The sequence below is a fragment of the Oryctolagus cuniculus genome, chromosome 16 (genome assembly GCF_051225735.1).
Source record: "Oryctolagus cuniculus isolate XC-2025 breed Fujian yellow rabbit chromosome 16, ASM5122573v1, whole genome shotgun sequence".
NCBI lineage: Eukaryota > Metazoa > Chordata > Mammalia > Lagomorpha > Leporidae > Oryctolagus > Oryctolagus cuniculus.
In genome coordinates, this window is record NC_142882.1 from 26730247 (window position 1) to 26757228 (window position 26982).

Here is a 26982-nt window from a genome sequence, read left to right on the forward strand (position 1 = left end):
ATGTGGGGAAAGAATCCTGGGTGGCCAACAAAGCAGCTATAAACAAATAACTTTGTAATTGATGAAGATGGTATTCCAAATAACTGTTGCAATTACTGTTACTCAACTTTGAAATATTTATTAACAAAATTTACACAGGAGAGCACAGTTCAATTCATATACTTGATCCCACTCTCAATGAGAAACCAAAACTGCAGGTTGTATAAGAGAAAAATGTCTGAAGAATGGTTAAGCACTCTCTGTCACAATTCATCATGAAAACTGCCCAATACCTACTAAGGTGTGATTCCACCAAAGAATTCTTCCAGACAAATTATATTTCAGGGACTTCTCTCTGTAATCTTGCTATGTTTTGTGGAAGGTCACCTAATAATAAAGGTATTTCCCATCACAATACAGTCATAGGCTTTTTTCTTTCTGTGAGTTGTCAGGTAACCATTGAGAGATGATGTATGGTACATGACTTTCCTATGCATGTATGTTTTCTCATTTCTGAGTCTCTTCATGTGAATTGATTAATGGCAGAAGAATTTTTCACATTCATTAAACTGACATTTTACTATTTGAATTCTCTTGTTTGTTGATGTTTAATTTCTTGTTTTTTAAGATTTTTATTTATTTATTTGACAGGTAGAGTTACAGACAGTGAGAGAGACAGAGAGAAAGGTCTTCCTTCTGTTGGTTCACTCCTCAAATGGCTGCAATGGCCAGAGCTGCACTAAACCAAAGCCAGGAGCCAGGGGCTTCTTCCTGGTCTCCCATGTGGGTGCAGAGGCCCAAGCACTTAGGCCATCTTCTACTGCTTTCTCAGGCCACAGCATACAGCTGTACTGGAAGAGGGGCAGCTGGGATAAGAACTGGCACCCATATGGGATGTCAGCATTGTGGGGGGAGGATTAACCTACTGCTCTACGGTGCCAGCCTGATGTCTAATTTCTGGCTATGGTTTGTTCAAATCTACTGCACTGGAAGGATATCACCTTTTTTGAGTTGCATATTTATTCAAGCCTGAATTCCATGAAAATATACTTCCACATTCATTACACTCCTAAGAAATCCCTTATGTGAATTCTCTGATGTATAATGATCGATTTCTGACAAATGGCTTTTTGTCACACTAATAATATTTCTGAACTTCTTCATTTTTTAATGATTTACTTTATTTATTTGAAAGATAGTTACAGAGAGACAGGGAAGCATAAAGAGGTCTTCCATCCACTGGTTCACTCCCCAGATGGATGCAATGGCTGGAGCTACAGAGATCCAAATCCAGGAGTCAGGAGCTTCTTCTGGGTTTCCCACCTGGGTGCAGGGCCATCTTCTACTACTTTCCCAGGCCATAGCAGAGAGCTGGATCAGAAGAGGTGCAGTTGGGACCAGAACCAGTGCCCACATGGCATGCTGGCACTTCAGGCCAGGGCTTTAACCTACTGTGCCACAGCGCTGGTCCCCAACTTTCTTCCTTATGGGATTTCCATTAAAAGGCTCTGTCACATAGTTATATTGATTTTGGAAAAAGTCCTTCACATTCATTATATTCAAGTTCACTCCCTCATTTGAACTGCATGTGTTATGAGGTATTCCTTCTGAAAAAAGTCTTTCTCACATTTATTACAAGATTTCTACCATGTACTAAATTCTCTGCTGTTATATTGTGTGATTTTGGCAGTTTCCAACACTCATTCTGTTCATAAGGTTTCTCCCCGATGTGAATTCTGATGTTTTAAGAGGTGTTACTTGAGGATAAAAGCTTTTCCATATGCATTATATCCAAAGTGTTTTCCCCCATATGAATTAGATGATGTGCAATGAGGGCTGAATTATGGGAAAAAGCTTTCCAAGTCATTATGTTCAAAAGGTTTCTCTTCATGTGAATTTTCTGATGCATTCTGAGATGTGACTTATTCCCAAGGAATTTTCTACAGTCATTGCATTCATGAAGTTTCTCCCTGGTGTGAAGTCTCTGGTGTGATATGAGCTATGATTTATAACATATGATTTCTAAAGGCTTTTCCACACTCATTAGATTCATAAGGTTTATGCCCTGTGTGAATTCTGTTTGATATGAGGTATAATTTATAGAAAAATGCTTTTCTGCAGTCATTACATTTATAAGATTATTTCCCTGGGTGAATCCTCTGATGCATTTGGAGTTGGAACCAAAAGTTTTTCCACAGTCATTATACTCATGAAGTTTCAACACTGTGTGCATTCTCTGGTGCATTATGAGGGTTGACTTTTGTCCAAAGGGTTTTCCAGTCATTAAATTCATAAGGTTTCTGACCTGTGTGAATTCTCTGATGCATGATGAGGGTTGACTTATGGCTAAATGCTTTTCCACAGTTATTCCATTCATGAGTTTTCTACCCTGTGTTAATTCTCTTCTATGATATGAGGTTTGTCTTTTGTCCAAAGGCTTTTCCACAGTAATTACACTCATGAGGTTTCTCCCCTGTGTGAATTCTCTGATGTTTCCAAAGGACTGACTTATATCAAGAGGCTTTCCCCTGGTCATTACATTCATGGGTCTCCCCTGTGTGAATTCTTTAGTGTGATATGAGGTGTGACTGTCATAAAAAGGTTTTGCTACAGTCATTGCACTTATGAGGTTTCTGCCCTGTGTGAATTCACTGATGTATGAGGAGGTCTGACTTACATACAACGGCTTTCCCATAGTCATTATATTCATAGGACTTCTCATCTTTGTGAATTTTCTGGTGCTTTATGAGGTGTGACTTTTTTGTAAAGGCTTTTCCACAATCATTACATTCATGAGGTTTCTGCCCTGTGTGAATTGTCTGGTGTATGATGAGGTCTGAATATCATCCAAAGGCTTTTCCACAGTCATTACATTCATGAGGTTTCTGTCCCATGTGAATTTGCTGGTGTTTGATGAGGGCTGATTTTCGTCCAAAGGCTTTTCCACAGTCATTACATTTATGAGGTTTCTCCCCTGTGTGAATTCGCTGATGTATGATGAGGTTTGACTTTCGTCCAAAGGCTTTTCCACAGTCATTACATTTATGAGGTTTCTCCCCTGTGTGAATTCGCTGGTGTATGATGAGGTCTGACTTTCGTCCAAAGGCTTTTCCACAGTCATTACATTTATGAGGTTTCTCCCCTGTGTGAATTCGCTGGTGTATGATGAGGGCTGACTTTTGCCCAAAGGCTTTTCCACAGTCATTACATTTATGAGGTTTCTCCCCTGTGTGAATTCGCTGGTGTATGATGAGGTTTGACTTTCGTCCAAAGGCTTTTCCACAGTCATTACATTCATGAGATTTCTCCCCTGTGTGAATTCGCTGGTGTATGATGAGGGCTGACTTTTGCCCAAAGGCTTTTCCACAGTCATTACATTTATGAGGTTTCTCCCCTGTGTGAATTCGCTGGTGTATGATGAGGGCTGACTTTTGCCCAAAGGCTTTTCCACAGTCATTACATTTATGAGGTTTCTCCCCTGTGTGAATTTGCTGGTGTACGAGGAGGGCTGATTTTCGTCCAAAGGCTTTTCCACAGTCATTACATTTATGAGGTTTCTCCCCTGTGTGAAGTCGCTGGTGTACGATGAGGGCTGACTTTCGTCCAAAGGCTTTTCCACAGTCATTACATTTATGAGGTTTCTCCCCTGTGTGAATTCGCTGGTGTATGATGAGGGCTGACTTTTGCCCAAAGGCTTTTCCACAGTCATTACATTTATGAGGTTTCTCCCCTGTGTGAATTCGCTGGTGTATGATGAGGTCTGACTTTTGCCCAAAGGCTTTTCCACAGTCATTACATTTATGAGGTTTCTCCCCTGTGTGAATTCGCTGGTGTATGATGAGGGCTGACTTTCGTCCAAAGGCTTTCCCACAGTCATTACATTTATGAGGTTTCTCCCCTGTGTGAATTTGCTGGTGTATTATGAGGTGTGACTTTTGCCCAAAGGCTTTTCCACAGTCATTACATTTATGAGGTTTCTCCCCTGTGTGAATTTGCTGGTGCATTATGAGGTTTGACTTTTGCCCAAAGGCTTTTCCACAGTCATTACATTTATGAGGTTTCTCCCCTGTGTGAATTCTCTGGTGCATTATGAGGTATGACTTTCGTCCAAAGGCTTTTCCACAGTCATTACATTTATGAGGTTTCTCCCCTGTGTGAATTCGCTGATGTATGATGAGGTTTGACTTTCGTCCAAATTCTTTTCCACAGTCATTACATTTATGAGGTTTCTCCCCTGTGTGAATTCGCTGGTGTATGATGAGGTCTGACTTTCGTCCAAAGGCTTTTCCACAGTCATTACATTTATGAGGTTTCTCCCCTGTGTGAATCTGCTGATGTTTCCTGAGGACTGACTTTTGTCCAAAAGCTTTTCCGCAGTCATTACATTCATAAGGTGAATTAAAACTGATTGATTTTCCACAAGGTTTACATGTGTAGAGTTTTTCCCTTGTATTTAATCTTTGATTTATTGCAGGATGTGAATGGTGAATGACAGGTTCAACATACCTAAGGTACTTATAAAGTTTCTCTCTTGTGTAGGTTTGTTGGTACATATTGAGGCTAAAATTTTCATGTTTAGCTTTTTCTATTTGCGTTGCTTTTCCAAAAGTGACAGTTGATTTATTATAGTTTTCTGCCATATGAATCCTCTCAGATTTATAAAACATCTTTCTTGTGCAGACGTTTGCTTGTCCAGTGGGTCCAAATGGCTTCTTCATAACATGAATATTGTCATGCTGACCAAGAGGCTCACAGAACTGGAGAGAATTTCCAGGTATCTTGGTGTTATCAAATTTCTCTCCAGCCTGTAGTTGATCAGGCCCACTGGGGGGATACACAGTGTGACATTTAGTGTATTCCTCAGGCTTCAATCCTGTATAGGTTCCCTTTTTAATAATCAGTGTTGGAATATGGCTTGATTTTAAACTAAGTGTTTTTCTTAATTCAACTCTCTTGAGAGCTGATGTCTTATTATTTTTCATAAAATCCTGATTCAGATTTTTGTCATGACTTTCCTGGTTGATCCTAATCAGGTCATCCCTTTTCATGACCACTGAAATGAGAAAAAAGCAATCATGTTACTGAATCGCATGTAACTATTTCTCCTGGCATACTCATGTAAAGGGAATGAAGTCACTTGTTATCCAAGTGGCATAATATTTTCACAAAATCAGTATGAGGTACTTATTTATGACCATTATATGGCTTTTCTCCTTAATACATTCATATATTAAATTGTACCATGAGGTTTCCCAATGTTGAAACATGATTCTTTTTACTATGAGAATTTTTCAAGGATGGTAGAATTTCATTTGTGCTATGATGTGTGTGATCCCTGCATCTCAAAACAGTGTCAGTTTCAGCCCCGGCTACTCTGCTTTCAGTACAGCTCTCTACCCATGTAAACAGGGAGGAAGTAGATAATGGGTCATGTGCATGGGAACCTGTGAGACACCAGGGAAGACTAGATGAATTCTAGAGTTTTGGCTTCAGACTAATTAGACCTAAGTGTTGCAGGCATCTGGGAAGTGAGCTAAGAGAGGACCTCTTTCTCTCTCTTTCTCCTCTCACTATCACTCTGCCTTTCACAAAGATGAAATAACTATAAAGTATTCTAAAGAATGGACAAATGTTTAATAAAAATATTCATCCACTAACTAGCAACCATTTTTCCCTGTCCTTTTTCTCCAGTTTATTTTTTATAAAATCTGTGTGTTTTGTGCTTCTCTGATATTTCAAATATAAACATGAAAAAGTTTTACTGATCACTTACTTGTAGGTGGAGAAGAGTGAAATGTTCCTGTACTTTCAGCAAGACAACATTTAAGGAGTATGATTGGAATCTATGATTGTCTTACATTCAATCTTCCTAGGTAAACATCATTTGTGGGATTTTTCAAATGAAAAAATACTTTGTCTCTACTCTAGGACAGCTTCCCCAAATTCCTAAGGACACCCAACACCTTCAGCTTCTCAGAAGTACAACAGGTAGAAAATAGTCACAATATACCACTGTGGTTAAACACTTCCAATCAGTTTGAAGAATGTGTTTCTGCAAACTGGGATGTGCTCATCTTCTTTAAAAGTGTTTTCTAGCTCATTCTGAAATCATCAGTGCTGGTTACCTCCTCTAAATTCTTTCTATAAACATTCCTGTGTGATAATTTGAATTATTTCTGGAGGCTTTTGATCAATTGCCTCCTATTTGCACAGAAAGATTCATTTCCTATGCATTTCTCATCTTTTTGTTTGCATATTTTTCAATGATACTGAAAAATAGGAGAGAAAGCATACTTCAAACTCCACCCTTAAAGAAATCTGAACCACTCAACATAAACCCACGAGGCTACTTGACCTTGGTCTCAAAATCTCATTACTTTTTTGGTTAGTCTAGGATCACTTATTTTCATGTTTTATATAAATTCATGCTTAGTTTATGATTTCTTTTTTCAAAGATTTACTTTATTTATTTGAAAGCTAGAATTATAGAGAGAGGTAGAGACAGAGAGAAGTGGTTCACTCCCTATATGGACACAACAACCAATACTGGGCCAAGATGAAGTTAGGAGCCAGGAGTGTCTTTCTTGTCTCCCACATGGGTACAGGGAGCCAAGGACTTGGGCCAACCTCTACTCCTTTCTCATGTGCATTAGCAGAGAGCTGGATTAGAAGAGGACCAGCTGGGACTTGAGCTGGCACCCATATGCAATGCTAGTGCTACAGGCTGGAGCTTTAACACACTGCACCACAGTGTCATTCCTAGCTTCCTAATTTCTGATGTCACAGCACAGAGGCTTACTCATGACCATCTTTTTTGAAAGATTATATATTTGAAAGTCAGAGTTACACAGAGAGAGGAGAGGCAAAGAGAGAGTACGGTCTTCCATCCAATGGTTCACTCCCCAATTGGCCTCAATGGCCAGAATTGTGCTGATCTGAAGCCAGGAGCCAGTAGCTTCTTCTGGGTCTCCCTTGGGTGCAGGGGTCCAAGGACTTGGACCATCTTCTACTGCTTTCCCAGGTTATAGCAGAGAGGTGGATTGGAAGTGGAGCAACTGGGTCTTGAACTGGTGCCCATATGGGATGCTGGCACTTCAGGCCAGGGTGTTAACTCATTGCACCACAGCACTGGACCCGTGACCATATTTTAGCATTTACTTATTTACTTACTTGAGAGTCAGAGACACAGAATGAGAGATAAAGACTGAACAGAGGTTTGCCAGCTATAGGCTCACTCCTCAAATGTTTCCAACAAACTATAATTTTCTTATTTATTTGAGAGGCACAGAGGAAAAAAAAGGAAAGAGACTAAGACAGAGAGAGAGTTCACATTTATTGATTCCATCCTGAGAAAGTTCTATTCCTGGGCAAAATCATGAGTGGGTACTCAATTTGAGCAATGAGTTAGAAATAAGTTTCTGGGGGGGGGCAGCGTTGTAGCATAGCAGGTAAAGCCACCACCTGCAGTGCCAACATCACTTATGGGCACCAGTTCAAGTCCTAGCTGATCCACTTCTGATCCAGCACTCTGCTATGGCCTGGGAAAGCAGTAGAAAATGGCCCACATCCTTGGACCCCTGTACCCATGTGGGAGACCTGGAAGAAGCTCCTGGCTCCTGGCTTTGGATCAGTGCAGCTCCAGCCATGACAGCCAATTGGGAAGTGAACCAGTGGATGGAAAACCTCTCTCTCTCCCTCTCCTTCTTCTCTGACTTTCAAATAAATAAATCTTTTAAAAAAAAGAAACATTAATCTTAAAAAAAAAGTTTCTGAACATTGCCTAATTAACAAGCACTGAAGGAACTAATAAGTGCATGAAGGAAAAGGTATGAAAGTTTAGAGAAGGACAAGTTAGAATTTGGGGAATTATCAAACCTAGATAAAAGCCTTAGTAACATCAGAAAATGATTGGATTTTTTTTATTCAAAGAACATCTTCACTAAGAACAAAAGTTAGAAAGACACTGGTATCACTAAATACTCTAGAATGCCTGTGTCTGATGCACAAAACCAGCTGTCATCAGGAGTAAGGCTTGAGAAAAATTCATGGAAAGAGCACCAGTCACCATCTGCACAATTTCTGCCTTGGTCTCCCTCTCTCTTATGTGCAGACTGACCTGGAAGGCTCTGATTCAGGCATTCTTCCACTATCCATGGCTCTGCTCCTTGCTCCAACTTGAAGATCAAGTCAGGTTTGGTAATGCAGTGCCCTATTAATGGAAACATGTAAGACTTTGTGAAATCACTATCTTGGGTTATTTAAAGGACTATAGCTTGGTCCAGGAGCTATGCAACAAATGTTCCAATTTGAATCTTTTATTAGAGGGTAGATATTCAGATCATTCCTGGACTCAAATTCTACACCAGCCCAATATTAAACATTATAAAGTGTTCCCTTATTTGTCAAATAGCAAGAAAATATTATCACTGGGTATGTGATGGGTGTTACTCACCCAAGGAGAACAGGCTGCTGTAGGTCTCCAGCATCACATCTCTGTACAGGATTTTCTGAGCATTGTTCATTTTCTGCCATTCCTCCCAAGTAAAGTACACAGCCAGGTCTTCAAATGCTATCATCACCTGTAATATTACATTTCCAGTCAACATATTAATTCTGTCACAAAATAAACACCCACAGTTGTGTGTGGATACAAAGGAAAAAAGAAAGGATATGGTTTCTCATTAAACTTGTTGAGTGTTAAGAAATCCACACAGAAGCATTCAACAGAGTCAAACCCATGATCTACAGGCTGTGAGAAATGCCTAAGCTGGAGGGAAACAGGAGGTTCAAATCACAAAGGCCACATCTGTCAAGGGGAATTGCACAGCAGGCTAACAGAGGGGCAATATTGACTCATGAATGGGCAGGGTTAAGGAGAAGTATGTAGAAGCATTGAGGAAAAAAGGCAAGAAAGCATCAGTGAAACTATGATAGGAATGAACAGAAGATAATTTCCAGGAAAACACCATGCCTATCATTTCCAATATGTCAGAGAAAAAATACATTAAAAGACAGGGCAGACATTTAGCTTAGTGTTTCTGGTGCCACCTCAGAGTGTCTATGTTTGATTTCCAATGCCAGTGGCAGTTTTTAGCTCACAGATAATGCAGACCTGGGGAAGCAGTTGTGATGTCACCAATGAAGGAGGCCTAGATTCCATTTCTTAATTCTGGCTTCAGTCCTGCCCCAACTATGTTTGGTATGGTTATCTAGGGAGTGAATTAATGTGTCAAAGCTCTCTATCTCTCAGTCCATCAACTTCTTTCAATATCAAGCTATTAAATATTTTTAAGTAAGAGAGAAAATACAGGTAAGACAAAGAATACAAATTAGCTTTTGCCCTTGTCTATGATTCTTCTACTGATAAACAATTGAAATAACATTATACCTAATTAAAGTGAAAGCAATGGTGGCCAGCTCCATGGCTCACTAGCTTAATACTCTGCCTTGCGGCGCTGGCACACCGGGTTCTAGTCCCATTCGAGATGCCGGATTCTTTCCCGGTTACCCCTCTTCCAGGCCAGCTCTCTGCTGTGGCCCGGGATTGCAGTGGAGGATGGCCCAAGTACTTGGGCCCTGCACCCCATGGGAGACCAGGAGAAGCACCTGGCTCCTGCTTAAGATCAGTGTGGTGCGCCTGCCACAGCATGCCAGCCATGGCGGCCATTGAAGGGTGAACCAATGGAAAAAAGGAAGACCTTTCTGTCTCTCTCTCTCACTGTCCACTCTGCCTGTCAAAAAAAAAAAAAAAGAAAGAAAGAAAGAAAGCAATGGAATTACTTGCCCAAAACATTCAAATGATAAACATTTGAAATAACATTATACATAATTAAGGTGAAAGCAATGGAATTATTTGCCCCAAAAGAGAACCTGGGAATGTCTGCAGTACAATCTGCACTTGTGACTCACTGAGAAAAATGCTTAGAGATTTGTTTAAGAACCTGCAATAGTCACCAGAATTGTGATGCAGCAGCCTAAGCCTCCACCATCACTGCTGGCATCCCATGTAAACAGAGGATTTGAGTCCTGGCTGCTCCACTTCCAATCCAGTTCCCTGCTAATCTGACTGAAAGAGAAGTGAAAATGGCCTGAGTATTTGGACCCTTCCACCAATATGGGAGACCTAGATGGAGTTCCAGGCTGCTGGCTTTGGCCTGGTCCAGTCCCAGCCATTGCAGGCATTAGGGGAAGGAAACAGTAGATAGAAGATATCTCCTTTTGTCTCCCTGTCTCTCCCAATCTCTGTAAGTCTGCCTTTCAACTAAATAATCTTAAAAAATAAATGAGCCTCTAGTAGATTCTCTTCTCCACACATTCCTTATCCTATTCCCAAATCCAATTAAGCTTCTCAAAGATATTAAGGACTCCATTACTCTAAAAATTCAAAAACAAACTTAACTGATTTGTGCTTTAGCACTCGGTAACTCTTCCTCTTGCAGAATGCTAAGTGTTAACTTCATAGATAGCACTAAAACACTCCTCAGTACATCATCTATGTGACAATAAAGACTGATTCAGACCACATGACCCCCAAAATGTAGCATATTGTGCTTAGTTTCAACTCAATTCGTGTAACAAATATATATTTTGCTATAGCAACAGAAAAACAAGAGACCAAACTGCATTATTAAAGATGATGGTAATGTTTCACAGTCATGCCAAATTCATCATTCATTTCTGCATATTTCATGAGAACAAATTTTATGTCTATTTTTCTATTTTTCTATTTTAAAAATTTTTAAAGATTTATTTATTTATTTGAAAGGAAGAGTTACAGAGAGAGGGGTGGGTCTTCCATCTGCTGGTTCAGTCCCCAATTGGCTGCAGTGGCTGGAGCTGCACCAATCTGAAGCCAGGAACCAGGAGCTTCCTCTGGGTCTCCCACATGGGTGAAGGGGCACAAGGACCTGGGCCATCTTCCACTGCTTTCCCAGGCCATAGTAGAGAGCTGGAGCAGAAGTGGGGCAGCCGATTGCAAACTGTTGCCCATATGGGATGCCGATACTTCAGACCAGGGTGTTAATCCACTGAGCCACAGAGCCAGCCCTGTATTTTTCCATTTTAATTAACTAGTATACTGGGACCAGCACTGTGGCATAGCAGGTAAAGCCACTATCTGCAATGCTGGCATCCCATATTGGTGCCAGTTCAAGTCCCAGTGGCTTTGCTTCCAATCCAGCTCTCTGCAACGGCCTGGAAAAGCAGTAGAAGATGACCTAAATCCTTGGGACCCTGTACCCATGTGGGACACCCAGAAGAAGCTCTTCACTTCTAGCTTTGGATCAGTGCAACTTCGGCCATTGTGGCAAACTGGGGGGTGAACCAGTGGATGGAAGACTCTCTCTCTCCCTCTGCTTCTCTGTAACTCTGACTTTCAAACAAATAAAAAAAATCTAAAAAAAAAAAAACTAGCATTAAACACCTAAAATGAGTACTGCCAAGCTGGGGAATAATTTGAGAAGAAAAAACACTTACAAGTGATATATTAATTTTCCTTCCTCCTAGAATCATGTGGAGGGCCTAGAATCATACCTGGGAGAGAAGGTGAATGGCAGGAGTTCAAAGAAAACTCGGGAGGCCAACGCTGTGGCATAACGGGTAAAGTTGCTGCCTGCAGTGCCAGCATTCCATATGGGGGCTGGTTCAAATCCTTCCTGCTGAATGTACAATCTAGCTCCCGGCTATGTCCTGACAAAGCAGTGGAACATGGTCCAAGTCCTTGGGCCACTACACCTGCATGGGAGACCCAGAAGCTCTTGGGTCTTGGCTTTGGATCAGCTCAGCTTTTGGCCTTTGCAGTAATTTGGAGGGTGAGACAGCAGATAGAAGGCTTTCTTTCTCTCTCTCTCACTGCAACTCTTTCAATAAATAAATGAAACTTTAAAAAAACCCTCTGGTTTCCTTCTGCACTGAACAGTGGGAAAAAAGAATATGATAGAATGAATAAAGAATAAGAGGGATAACATATTAAGCTGCTTATCAACAGTCAGGATGAGGGCTGGGCTGGCGCACTGTGCTGATCTGAAGCCAGGAACCAAGTGCTTCTCCTGGCCTCCCATGCGGGTGCAGGGCTCAAGGTCTTGGGCCATTCTCCACTGCACTCCTGGGCCACAGCAGAGAGCTGGACTGGAAGAGGAGCAACTGGGACAGAATCTGGCACCCCAACCTGGACTAGAACCAGGGGTGCCAGCACCTCAGGCAGAGGATTAGCCTATTGAGCCATGGTGCCGGCCCTGATTTGCAGTTCTGACCCCATGTTATGGGCTGCACTCAGCTGGGCAGTTCCTGTGATCACTCCAGGAGCAGAAATGAGAGTTTAGTCACTTGGAGAACTTATTGAGGCTTCACTTAAGTGTCTTGGGTTTGTGGTGAATCTTGGCTACATATTATCATTTTTTTTGACAGGCAGAGTTAGTGAGAGAGAAAGGTCTTCCTTCTGTTGGTTCATCCCTAAATGGCCACTATGGCTAGCATGCTGTGCCAATCCAAAGCCAGGGCCACATGCTTCCTCCTGATCTCCCATGTGTGTGCAGGGGCCCAAGCACTTGGGTCATCCTCCACTGCCTTCCCAGGCCACAGCAGAGAGCTGGACTGGAAGAGGAGCAACCAGAACAGAACCAGCACCCCAACTGGGACTAGAACCTGGAGTACTGGTGCCACAAGTGGAGGATTAGCCTAGTGAGCTGCAACGCCAGCCTACATACTATCTCTTCAACAGGCAGGCCCCAGGGTTTTTCAGAAGATAACAACAGTCAGAAAAAGAAAATCTGAAAAGGCCAATACTTTAGAAATTGTCTATTTCTGGTGCTGGTTCTGTGGCATACCAGGTAAGGCCACCACCTGCAGTGCCAGCATCCCATATGGGTGTCAGTTCAAGATTCGGCTGCTCCACTTCCGATCCAGCTCTTTGCTATGGCCTGGGAAAACAGTAGAAGATGGTGACCCATTCTTTCCACTGGGATCTCACTCGTGGAGATCTTTCATTTAGGTTTTTTTTTCCCCTCCAGAGTGTCTTGACTTTCCATGCCTGAAATACTCTCATGGGCATTTCAGCCAGATCCGCATGCCTTAAGGGCTGATTATGAAGCCAGAGTGCTGTTAGGACATTTGCCATTCTATGGGTCTGCTGTGTATCTCACTTCCCATGTTGGATCATTCTCTCCCTTTTTGATTCTATCAGCTAGTATTTGCAGTGTCAGCTAGTATTTGCAGACACTATTCTTGTTTATGTGATCCCTTTGGTTCTTAGTCCTACCATTACGATCAATTGTGAACAGAAATTGATCACTGGGACTAGTGAAATGGCATTGGTACATGCCACTTCGATGGGATTGAATTCGAATCCCCTGGTTTGTTTCTAACTCTACTGTTTGAGGTAAGTCAGCTTGAGCATGTCCCGAATTGCACATCTCTTCCCTCTCTTATTCCCACTCTTATATTTAACAGCGATCACTTTTCAGTTAAGTTTCAGCACTTAAGAAGAATTGTGTATTGATTACAGTATTCAACCAAAAGTATTAAGTAGAACAAACAAAAAAAATACTAAGAGGGCCACAGCACACCTGCCGCAGCAGCCACTGGGGAGTGAACCAACAGAATTTCTCTCTCTCTCTCTCTCACTGTCCACTCTGCCTGTCAAAAAATAAATAAATAAAAGAACTGCAAATCAAATGGCTATTTGTTAAGCCATTGTGTTTTCTGATTTGTCTTACTTCAAATGCTGATACATATCAGTAAGTATGGCAGAAAGTTGAATTACATGCAAACTACAATGCATACAACTTCAAAATTTCATTTAGAAGTTGCATTAAAACAAGGCCAGCATTGTCACATAGCAAGTAAACCTGCTGTCTGCAATGCAAGCCCCTCATATGAGCACAGGTTCATGTTCTGGCTGTTCTGCTTTTGATCTAGCTTCCTGCTGATGGCCTGAGCAAAGCAATGAAAGATGATCCAAATACTTGGGCAAATGCTACCAATGTGGGAAATCCAGATGAAGATCTTGGTTCCTGGCCTCATTCTGTCCCAGCCCTGCTCAATGAGGCCATCTCTGACGTGAAAAAGCAGAAGGAAGATCTCTCTGGGTCTCTCCTCTATACACAATATTTTCAAATAAATTTTTTAAAAGCTTAGAAAAAAGCTCCTATAAACACGATCTTTGTCTATCAGTTAGAACTTAGGAAAGCTGCTGACACTAAAAAAAAAATTCCTGGGATTCATACAAATAAATTATCTGGAGATCATATGGTTGTGCTTCACATTTCGGCTTATATATGGTCATTGTGTTCTTTTGGTTTATATTTTAATAAGCTTATTATTGCATGAAATTTAGTTTAATATAATTTTACTATTTCAGAAAGCAGGATAAAGGTTCAGAGTAGTTTTCTGTAGCTGCATGTATACTGCATATTGTTCAAGAAGAAATAACTGAAAGGGGGAAAATTTTTATGATATGCTTTTTGTTTTTTTTAAAGATTTATTTATTTATTTGAAAGTCAAAGTTACACAGAGAGAGGAGAGGCACAGAGAGAGAGAGAGAGAGAGAGGTCTCCCATCCAATGACTCACTCTGCAAATGGCTGCAGTGGCTGGAGCTGAACCAATCCAAAGCCAGGAGCTTCTTCCAGGTCTCCCACATGAGTGCAAGGACCCAAGTACTTCAGCCATATTCTACTGCTTTCCCAGGCCATAGCAGAAGTGGAACATCCAAGCCTTGAGCCCATACCCATATGGGATGTCGGTGCTTCAGGACAGGGCATTATCCCACTGTGCCACAGCACCGGCCTCATGATATGCTTTTTGAAGTCACACACTCCAAACATAGCATTAGTAGCAAAAGGGAAGACATGCTCAGGAAAATTTTCTAAAGCAATACTATGTGAACTGGTGACAATTTCTGAAATGGATCTGAAAAATAAATGTTTTTTAATTAAGTGTGGCAAAGTGGAGAACATTAGACAGAAGTTAGGGTGCCAGGTATTTACAAATCATGTGACACTACACAAAGCACTTTTCTCCTGAAATACAATATGTTTCATCTTTTTTACAAAGATCCTGGCAAAACTTCCTTGAGCTACCAGGGAGGAATATTAGAATACAGGGGGAAGGAGTCCTCCAAGATGGTGGAATAGGGAGGGAGCACACTGATAATCCAGGAAAAGATAGTTTAATAAAAGTGGAGATACTGTAGTTTCAGGGAAGAGTTACAGGAAAAACTCAGAGGAAACTCTTCCAGAAGTAGTAGGACATGGTGAACCTATGTGGAGGACACAGGTGCCCACGGCTCAGGACCCCAGCTGCCAAGTCTATGCACCAGCTCTGGAAAGGGAGGTGAGGTGAAACCTCAGTAGCCTGAGACACTGGTGGGGAAGCAGCAGGAAGAGCCTAGAGGGAATGAGGTTTGAAGCCCCATGGGGGAAAGTCCACCAGTCTAACTAGAGGAGAGAGAAAAATAAATAAAATAAAGTAAAATAAAATAAAATGGACCAGTATGGACACAATTCTTTTTCTCACTCACCTTACAAAGGTGAGCAAGACAAAGAGCAGGCACCATTCTGGATATACATAAAAGCTATGCCACCTCAGGGCTGTGCCTGCCCTAAGCCAAACAGAAAAACCTGACTCTGGTGGGGAGAAATAACAGGAGGTTAGGACCTAGTGAATGTGTGGAGCTTATGAACTGAGACTGTGAAAAATAATAACAAAGATGAGGGTGTGTGAGAGAACTCATGGAGTGCCTGAGACGTGAGTACTCTCGGGAGATGCCACAAACTTGGTAAACTTGGCAACCTTATGAGAGATTGCAGGGAAATGTGAGCTTACACTGAGGACTGCACAGATCCTTTGGGTGGTCCTTGTGACAGAGCAGACAAATATTATACCCACAGGGGCCAGAGCTCAGACAATGACTGCCTCCAATTACACTCAGCTGTGTGGAATTAATTCCCTTCTGAATTAAAAAAAAAGAGAGAGAAAGAGAATATCTAGCATGCCTAACCTGGGTGTGTCACCATTAACCCTGAAGAACCGAACAGAGCTCTGTGGCCACACCCATCACAAGCCTCTAAGGATCCATCAAAAGCAGACAGTCCACTTAATCTAGAGTCAATGTATAAGAGAAAAACCACCAAAGCAAAAAAAAAAAAAATAGAGAGAGAAACCAAAGAATATCTTCACAATGCCAAGCAATGAATGAAGAAACTGAGGAAAGAAGAAAAAAGAAGACATCATAACACCCCCAAATGAACAAGACACCCCAATTCAAGATTGTGAAGATGATGAGATAGAAGAAACGCAAGATACGGATTCAAAAAATTTATGAAAACAACATTTAGAAGTTCTCAAAAACAAATTCTTGAACTTCAGAAATCCTTAATGGACATTTTCTCTCTCATGAAAATGAAATCTTAAGGAGGAATCAAAATGAAATGAAAAACTAGTAGAACATGAAACTGTGATAGTGATGAGAAATCATAATGAAATGAACAATTCAATACATCAAATGACAAACATATTAGAGAGCCTTAAAAGCAGAATGAGTGAAGCAGAAGAGAAAATTTCAGACTTCAAAGACAGAGCACAAGAAAGTATACAGTCAAACCAAAGAAAAGAAGAGGAAATTAGAAATCTAACAAATATTGTTGGGAATCTACAGAATACTATTTAAAAAAAAAAAAATTCGCGTTCTAGGAGTTCCTGAAGGCATGGAGAGAGAGAAAGGATTAGAAGGCCTTTTCAGTGAGATACTAGCAGAAAACTTCCAGGGTTTGGAGAACAGAGACATCCTAGCACAGGAAGCTCATAGAATTCCTAGTAAATATGACAAGAAGAGATCTCATCACAACACGTTGTAATCAAACTCACCACAGTGAAATACAAAGAAAAGATCCTAAAATGGGCAAGAGAGAAACGTCAGATTACTCTCAGAGGATCTCCAATTAGACTCACAGCAGACTTCTCATCAGAAACCCTACAGCATAGCAGGGAATGACAAGATATAGCCCAAGTACTAAGAGAGAAAAACTGCCACCCCAGAATATTACATCCTGCAAAGCTCTCATTTGTGAATGAAGGTGAAATAAAGACCTTTCATAGCAAACAGAAATTGAAAGAAATTGTCATCACTCATCCAGCCCTGCAAAAGATGTTTAAGCTGTGTTACACACAGAAACACAGAAACACAGTCATCAATATGAAAGAAGGTAAAGGAAGAAAACCTCACAGTAAAAGATCATAGGAAGTTCAAAGCACATATTAGAAAATATCTTTGGCAAATGGCAGGGCAAAGTTACTACTTATCAGTAGTCACATTGAATGTTAATGGCCTCAACTGTCCAGATAAAAGACAGACTGGCTGAGTGGATTAAGGAATAAAACCCATCTATTTACTGCTTAAAAGAAACACATCTTTCCAACAAAGATGCATGCAGATTGAAAGTGGAAGGTTTGAAAAAGATATTCCATGCTAACAGAAATGAAAAAAGAGCTGGTGTAGCCATTGTAATATCAGATAAAATAAACTTTAACAAAAAACTGTTAAGAGAGACAAAGAGGGGCTTTATAAAATGATAACAGATCAATTCAACAGGAAGATGTAACTATTATAAATGTGTATGCACCTTATTACAGGGTACTGGTTTATTTAAAAATTTGTTATGGGACTTAAAGGGAGACTTAGACCCCAATACAATAGTATGGGGGACTTCAATACTCCACTCTCAGAAATAGACAGATAAACTGTACAGAAGATCAAAAAGGAAACGCAGACTTAATTGTTCAGCATAGCCCTGACTGTTAATGAACAACTTAATACATTATCCCTCTTAGTATTTTTTTTGTCTGTTCTACTTAATATGACTGGTTTAATTCTGTAATTATCACACAGTTATTCTTAAGTGTTGAAAATTAACTGAAATGTGATCCCTGTTAAACATAAGAGTGGGAATAAGAGAGGGAAGAGATGCATAATTTGGGACATGCTCAAGCTGACTTGCCCCAATTGGTAGAGTTAGAAATATACCAGGGGATTCCAATTCAATCCCATCAAGGTGGCATGTACCAATGCCATCTCACTATTCCAAGTGATCAATTTTAGTTCACAATTGATCATAATGAAAGGACTAAGAGTCAAAGGGACCACATAAACAAGTCTAGTACCTGCTAACACTAACTGATGGAATAAATAAAGGGGAGAGTGATCCAACATGGGAAGTGAGATACTCAGCAGACTCATAGAATGGCAGATGTCCTAAATAGCACTCTGGCCTCAGAATCAGCCCTAAAGCCATTCGGATCTGGCTGAAAAGCCCATGAGAGTACTTCAGGCATGGAAAGCCAAGACACTCTGGCAAAAAGATCTCTGCGAGTGAGATCCCAGTGGAAAGAACAGGTCTTCAAAGAGGGAGGTGCCTTTCTCTGAAGGGAGGAGAGAACCTCCACTTTGACTATGACCTTGTCTAAACAAGATAAGAGTCGGAGAACTCAAGGGGCTTCCATATCCTTGGAAACTCATGACTGGTGCATAGGGAGATTACTGATGCCATAGACAGGAGTGTCAATTGGTAAAGTCAACAACAGGAGTCACTGTGCACTTACTCCTCATGTACGATCTCTGTCCTTAATGTGCTGTGCATTGAGATTTAATGCTATAACGAGTACTCAAACAATATATTTCACTTTGTGTTTCTATGGGCGTGCAAATGGTTGAAATCTTTACTTAATGTATACTAAACTGATCTTCTATAAAAAAAAAGAAATTATCAATTCCCAACTTGACTCTCACTGGGATTAAACATGACAATAGGTCTGATCTGATTTCATCATCATTTAAAAAAAAAACTCATCTATGATTTTTCAATTTATGTTTCTGTGTGGGAGCAAACTGTTGAAATCCTTACTTAATGTATACTAAGCTGATCTTCTGTCTATTAAGATAATCAAAAATGAATTTTGATGTGAATGGAAGGGGAGAGGGAGTGGGAAAGGGGAGGTTTGTGGGTGGGAGGGACGGTATGGGGGGGAAGCCATTGTAATCCATAAGTCGTACTTTGGAAATTTATATTCATTAAATAAAAGATAAAAAAATACTCCACTCTCAGAAATAGACAGATAAACTGTACAGAAGATCAAAAAGGAAACAGCATATTTAATTGGCACTATAGCCCAAGTGGATCTAACAGATATCTACAGAACTTTTCATCTTACAGTTCCAGAATATACATTTTTCTCAGCAGTGCATGGAACCTACTCTAGGACTGACCACATACTAGGCCATAAAGCAAGTCTCAGCAAATTCAAAAGAAGTAGAATCATACCATGCAGCTTCTCAGACCATAGAGGTATGAAGTTGGAAATTAGCAACTCAGGAATCCCTAGAGCATATGCAAACACATGGAGATTGAACAACATGCTCCTGAATGAACAATGGGTCATAGAAGAAATCAAAAGAGAAATCAAAAACTTTCTGGAAGTAAATGAGGATAACACAACACACCAAAACTTATGGGATACAGCAAAAGCAGTGTTAAGAGGAAAGTTTATATCAACGGGTGCCTACATCAAGAAATTGGAAAGGAACCAAATAAATGAGCTTTCAATGCATCTCCAGGATCTAGAAAAACTGAAGCAAACCAGACCCAAAACTAGTAGGAGAAGAGAAATTATTAAAATCAGAGAGGAAATGAATAGCATTGAATCCAAAAAAAAAAAATTACAAAAAATCAGCCAAACGATGAGGAGCTCGTTTTTTTAAAAAATAAACAAAATTGACACCTCGTTGGCCCAACTAACTAAAAATGAAGGGAAAAGACCCAAATCAATAAAATCAGAAATGAAAAGGGAAATGTAACAACAGATACCACAGAAATAAAAAGAATCATCAGAAATTACTACAAGACCTGGTATGCCAGCAAACAGGGAAACCTATCAGAAATGGATAGATTCCTGGACACATGCAACCTACCTAAATTGAACCAGGAAGACATCGAAAACCTAAACAGACCCATAACTGAGACAGAAATTGAAATAAAGGCCCTCCCAACAAAGAAAAACCCAGGACCAGATGAATTCACTGCTGAATTCTACCAGACATTTAAAGAAGAACTGACTGCAATTCTTCTCAAACTAGTTAGAACAATAGAAAAAGTGGGAATCCTCCCAAATTCTTTCTATGAAGCCAGCATCACCTTAATTCCTAAGCCGGAAAAAGATGCAGCACTGAAAGACAATTACAGACCAATACCCCTGATCAACATAGACACAAAAATCCTCAATAAAATTCTGGCCAATAGAATGCAACAACACATCAGAAAGATCATCCACCCACACCAGGTGGGATTCATCCCTGGTATGCAGGGATGATTCAGTGTTTGCAAATCAATAAGTGTGATACACCACATTAACAGATTGCAGAAGAAAAACCATACGATTATCTCAAAAGATGCAGAGTAAGCATTCGATAAATACAATACCCTTTCATGATGAAAACTCCAAACAAACTGGTTATATGAGGAACATTCCTCAATACAATCAAAGCATTTTATGAAAAACCCATGGCCAGCATCCTATTGAATGGGGAAAAGTTGAAAGCATTTCCACTGAGATCTGGCACCAGACAGTGATGCCCACTCTCACCACTGCTAGTCAATATAGTTTGAAAGTTTTAGCCAGAGCCATTAGGCAAGAAAAAGTAATTAAATGGATACAAATTGGGAAGGAAGAAGTCAAACTATCCCTCTTTGCAGATGATATGGTTCTTTATTAAGGGGATCCAAAGAACTCTACTGAGAGACTATTGGAACTCATAGAAAAGTTTGGCAAAGTAGCATGATATAAAATCAATGCACAGAAATCAACAGCCTTTGTATACACAGGCAATGCCACAGCTGAGAATGAACTGGTAAGATCAATCCCATTCAAAATAGCCACAAAAACAATCAAATACCTTGGAATAAACTTAACCAAGGACATTAAAGATCTCTACGATGAGAATTACAAAACCTTACAGGAACAAATAGAAGAGGATACCAAAAAATGGAAAAATCTTCCATGCTCATGGATTGGAAGAATTAATATCATCAAAATGTCCATACTTCTGAAAGCAATTTATAGATTCAATGCAATACCAATCAAAATACTGAAGACATTCTTCTCAGATTTGGAAAAAATTATGCTGAAATTCAAATGGAGACACAGGAGACCTTGAATACCTAAAGCAATCTTGTACAACAAAAACAAAGCTGGAGACATCACAATACCAGATTTCAGGACCTGTCTTAATTATTACAAAAGTGGAAAATGTGTTTTGCTCAAAGCTTTTCCAACAGCTCCTCAGTCTAGTTTGCCTTCACTTTGAAAAGATACTTTTTCTAGGGTATACATGAGCATTTCATTGACTTTTCCATCAAACATAATCTTTGCAAAGAATTTAACTGTACCCAGCTTTTATCAGGAGAGCAAGAAGTCATCACATTGATGACTTCCTCCCTGAATGAGACTATTTGACATGCCTTTGAAGAACATACAATGCTAATGCCTTTTAGTCCTTCCTGGGTTTTGGTGCAATGCATGCCTCCTTTAAAAAATTATTTGTCATGGATGCTACAAATCAGCCCAGCTTATATGGCCCCCCTTCCAATGAAAAGTACTAAAATCAGTCAAATTGAATTCTGTAGGCACTCTCATTAGTGCTCTCAGTGACTTCTTCACTTGTGGAGCTCATATGCCTTCTAAATTCTTTGGATCAGTTATGATATCCATTACTTCTCAAGGGCTGTGATGCAAGGAATAGCCTCTCTTGGAACCTTGCTATGTGCCAGTAAAATTAAATTAGATGGCTATTAACTGTGCTCTACTGGAAAAACAGTCACCTACACACCTTGAGCCTGTGATTCTCCAAACCTTGTTGTCTAGTAGGACTTTGGCCATGGATATAGAACAGTAAAACAAGAGAATGGCTACTATGGCCTCCTTAATATATGATGGACCCAAACTTGACATACTCCATTTGGCAAAGGGGATGGCTTCCAATGTCTACTGTCTACATCCAGATGCCAGGGTACTGCAGGAGGTCACTATTCTAACAATAAAATAGAAAAACCATTTAAGTTCAGCTGGACACCATTCTGCTGACTGTTGATCTCATTACTGTTAATCGGAATGCCTTCACTGGTGACAAAGCAGAGACCCAAAGTAGTCACAGCCATTATCTGCTAACAAAAGCTTAAACCAAGAGTTATGGATTAATATCTATTATAACACAATATCTCAGAACCCATCTAGTCCATGTGTTGAGAGTTGGAAGCTGTTATAGTTGGCCCATACATAAATAGGATGCTAATTGTGCCAGATGGGTTCTATATCCTTGTACTGCAAGGAAGATGTCATAGATATTGATGATCCAAACTTATCCAGCTCCCTGCTAATGTGTCTGGGAAAGCAGCAAAGGCTTGCCCAAATGCTTGGGCCCCTGAACCCATGTGATATCTGGAAGAAGCTCCTATCTTATGAGATCAGCCTGGTCTAGCCCCAGTCATTGTAGCCATTCTGGAGGAGAACAAAGCAGAGAGATTAGTCTCTCCCTTTCTCACTCTAACACTACTTTTCAAATATATAAATAAATCTTTTAAAATGTAATCATTTCAATAGATTCCTCAGTGCTCAGTCATGATGACTTTTACTGTCTTAAGGACATTTTCATTTCTTTTTTTATTTATTTTTTTAACTTTTATATAATGAATATAAATTTCCAAAGGATTACAATGGCTTCCCCCCATATCTTCCCTCCCACCCACAACCCTCCCATCCCCCGCTCCCTCTCCCCTTCCATTCACATCAAGATTCATTTTTGATTCTCTTTATATACAGAATATCAGTTTAGCATATATTAAGTAAATATTTCAACCGTTTGCACCCACATAGAAACACAAAGTGAAAAATACTGTTTGAGTACTAGTTATAGCATTAAATCTCAATGTACAGCACACTAAGGACAGAGATCCTACATGAGGAGTAAGTGCACAGTGACTCCTGTTGTTGACTTAACAATTTGACACTCTTGTTTATGGCATCAGTAATCACCCTAGGCTCTAGTCATGAGTTGCCAAGGCTATGGAAGCCTTTTGAGTTCACTGACTCTGATCATATTTAGACAAGATCATAGTCAAAGTGGAAGTTCTCTCCTCCCTTCAGAGAAAAGTACCTCCTTCTTTGATGACCTGTTCTTTCAAATGGGATCTCACTCGTGGAGATCTTTCATTTTTTTTTTTTTGACAGAGTGTCTTGGCTTTCCATGCCTGAAATACTCTCACAGGCTTTTCAGCCATATCTGAATGCCTTAAGGGCTGATTCTGAGGCCAGAGTGCTGTTTAGGACATCCGCCATTCTATGAGTCTGCTGTGTATCCCACTTCCCATGTTGGAATATTCTCGCCTTTTTAATTCTATCAACTAGTACAGACCTTTGACTCTTAATCCTATCATTAGTCATAAAAATTCTGCTCTAAGCAAGACACACATAAAGCCAATCTCATCCCTTTCTCAACAAAAATTTAATGCTAACTGCATATTTAGGAGTGTTCTATTGCATTGAATTACAGTACTTTTCTATATCTTATTTTTTCACATTTTATTTATTTGAGAGGTCAAATTATAGACAGTGAGAGGAAGAGACAGAGATAAAAGTCTTCCATCTGCTGGTTCACTCCCCAAATGGCTCTCACAGATGGAGCTGCACTGGTCTGAAACCAGGAGCCAGGAGCTTCTTCTCTGTCCCCCCTTGGGTAAAGGGGCCTAAGTACTTGAGCCATCTTCTACTATTTTCCCAGTCCATAGCTGAGAGCTTGATCAGAAGATTAGCAGCTGGGGCTAGAACTGATGCCCATATGGGGTGCCAGTGCCACAGTACCATCCCCTCTACATCTTATAAACACATCTTATCTGTAAGAAGAAAACTGAAAAGTGAGTCAAGTATATCACAAATTATGTTAGAAATTATCTCTAATTTGAAAAAAGGAAAACCCTAAAATAGAAATGGTTCATTTTGGCAATCTGCACAAATAACCTGTGTCCTATTACTTTATTCTTTGGAGTACTTTTCCAGATTTCTTCTGGCCTTCCTGCCTTCCCTTGTTCCTCATACCCTTTCAATATCACTGCCTCTCTGTCCCTGCAGTTCTCTCCCTTTCAAACCAGTCTTGTAGACTGTCAATCATTATTTCAAAATGTTTTGTAGGAAGGGCCTGAATGGCCTTCTAATATCCCTTAAATATATATTTCCATAAAACAGGCAATAGAGGGGCTGGTACTGTGTCCTAGCAGGAAAAGCTGCTGCCTGCATTGCTGGCATCCCTTATGGGTGCTGCTTTGAGTCTCGGCTGCTCCATTTCTGATCCAGCTCTCTTCTAAGGTCTTGGGAAGCAGTAGAAGATGACCCAAGTCCGTGGGCCCCTGAACCCATGTGGGAAAACTGGAAGAGTCTCCCAGCTCTTGGCTTCAGTTTGGGGTAGCTCCAGCCATTGCAGCCATCTGGGGAGTAAACCAGAAGATGCTTCCATCTTTCTCCCTCTCTCTCTGCCTCTGCATCTCTCTAACTCAAAGAAAACAAAACAAAATAAATAATAATAATAATAATAAAAATAATTTTAAAAACAGACAGTAGAGCATAGTGGGAAAGCCATTGCCTGTGATGCTGGTATTCCATACTGTGCATGAGTTCATGTCCCAGTTGCTCTATTTCTGATCCAGCTCCTCCATGTGCCTAGGAAAACCACAAAGGATGGTGCTTGTGCTCCTACTCCCACATGGGAAATGTGGAAGAAGATACTGGCTCCTGACTTTAATCCAGCTCCAACCCCAGCTGTTGTGGCCATTAGGGGTGTGAAATAGTGGATAAATGATTTACATCTCTCTCTCTCTCTCTCTCTCTCTCTCTCTCTCTCTAACTCTGCCTTTGAAATAAATAATATTTTTAATTTTTTTAAAAAATTAACAAATGGCCCTAAATATTCTGACTCATCTTGACATGTAACAGGAGCCAAGAAAGTTGCTGCTGACTTTATGTAGTGTCTCCTCAATCCATTCTATAAGAAAAAAATATTTATTTCTTTTGCTATCCAAACATTCAAATCCAAAAGAAATAATACTACCCAGTACAGCTCTGTTTAAGGCTGCTCCTGCACTGAGGAAAAGTAAAGGAGCAAGGGGCCCAAACCCTGTGTGGCAGGGTGACAGTCCCCTCCCCACTTTGCATCTGAGTTTCTGATTAGAGAGGGAGACAAAGGCAACTCCAGATACTGCAGTGGTACACAAACAGCCTCAATCACAGACACGCCTTGTGTGTGTGCAACAGAAGGAGAGCACAGAGCACTATGTAAGGGAGGAATACATTGAACACAAAAGGAAAAGGTGTGAATGGAGATAGCTAAGAATTTCCCCACTCTGCTAATCACGATCTCAAAGATGTCCAGGCCAGAATTCCATTTCACTTTGGAAAACCCACTCCATAAACTTTTCTCCACCTAGGTGTATTCTTCTGTGAGGAATCTGTCTTCCTGTGAGAGATGGCACCACCACAAACTGAAAACCAGTCAAAAAGCAGAGTGATGGCTTTAATTCTCAGAGGTGAATGGACAACCACATCTATGAATTCTGCCTTAAAAAATAAGCTTCCTTCTGCTCTAGAAATCGGATATAGATTTGGGCTAAAATGAGGACCACAGAGACCAGTTGAGTCTGTTAGGTGAGAAGGAAGGAAGCTTGATTTCCAGTTGTTACTTTGTAGCATGTTAGTTTTGAGACGATTTCATATTCCACTTCTATTTGAAGAGATAGAAAGGTAGAATCAGTGCCAGCCTAACACATGGCAGCTTTAGCCACTGATGACATCACAGCTTGCTACCCAAAAGGGACAGCCAAAATAAACTCAACAAATGAGAACCAAAATAAAACAGAACAGTCTAACATAATACCAACATTTGTTCAGCAGATATTACCAAGATCTTGACACACAAGTCATCAGAAAGATAAAGGGTGGGGCTGGCTTTGTGGCACAGTGGGTTAAGCCACCACCAAATAAAATGCTGGGATCCAATATGTGTGTCCACCCTTTAAAAAAGATTGATTTATTTGAAAGTCAGAGTTTTGGGGGCTGGTGCTGTGGCACAGCTGGTTGAGGCCCTGGCCGGCATCCCATATGGTCACCGGTTTGGGTCTTGGCTGCTCCACTTCCAATCCAGCTGCCTGCTAATGTGCTTGGGAAAGTGGCACAGCATGGCCCAAGTCCTTGGCCCCCTATATCCACATGGGAGATCCAGAAGAAGCTACTGGCTCCTGGCTTCAGATTAGCTCAGATCTGGCCACTGCGGTCATTTGGGGAGTGAACCAGCAGACTGAAGACCTCTCTATCTGTCTCTATCTCTATCGGTAACTGTCAAATAAATAAAATCATTCTTAAAAAAATCAGTTATGGAGAGGAGGGAGAGTCAGATGGGATGGCATTGTGGATTAGCAGGTACAGCTGTTCCCTGCAATGCTGGCATCCCATATAGGCACCAGTTCATGTCCTGGCTGCTCCACTTCTGATCCACTTCTCTGCTAGTGGCCCTGGAAAAGTAGAAGATGGTCCAATACCTGGGTTCTTGACACCCAAGTGGGAGACCTGAATGAAGCTCTTGGCACCTGGCTTGGGCCTGGCCCAGTTCTGGCCATTGCAGCCATCTAGGAAGTAGACCAGCAGATGGAAAATCTCTTTCTCATTCTCTCCCTTTCTCTATCTTTGCCTTGCAAATAAATGCTAAAAGAGAGAGAGATCTTCCATCTTAGATGGCTGCCATGGCCAGAGCTGAACCACACAGAAACCAGGAGCCAGGCACTTCATCTGGGTCTCTCACATGGCTTACAATGGCCCAAACACTTAAGTCATCCTTTGCTGCTTTTCTCAGGCCATCAGAAGGGAGCTAGGTTAGAAGTGGAGCAACTGGGACATGAACTGCTGCTCATCTGGGAAGCTG

The 26982-nt window shown here is 40.7% G+C and overlaps 1 protein-coding gene across 1 annotated transcript in view; it reads right to left on the reverse strand.

The window, feature by feature from the left end:
* Nucleotides 1-1187: 1187 nt before the first annotated feature.
* The window catches only part of LOC149121629 (uncharacterized), a 31408-nt gene continuing 5613 nt past the window's right edge, over nucleotides 1188-26982 (reverse strand). Inside the window, exons 2-4 of the mRNA XM_089315061.1 lie at nucleotides 8432-8558; nucleotides 8096-8188; nucleotides 1188-5032 (exon numbers count right to left, since the gene is read on the reverse strand). Coding sequence (XP_089171187.1) covers nucleotides 2823-5032; nucleotides 8096-8188; nucleotides 8432-8558 — 2430 coding nt within the window. The 3' untranslated portion in view covers nucleotides 1188-2822. The remainder of the gene's footprint in view (nucleotides 5033-8095; nucleotides 8189-8431; nucleotides 8559-26982) is intronic.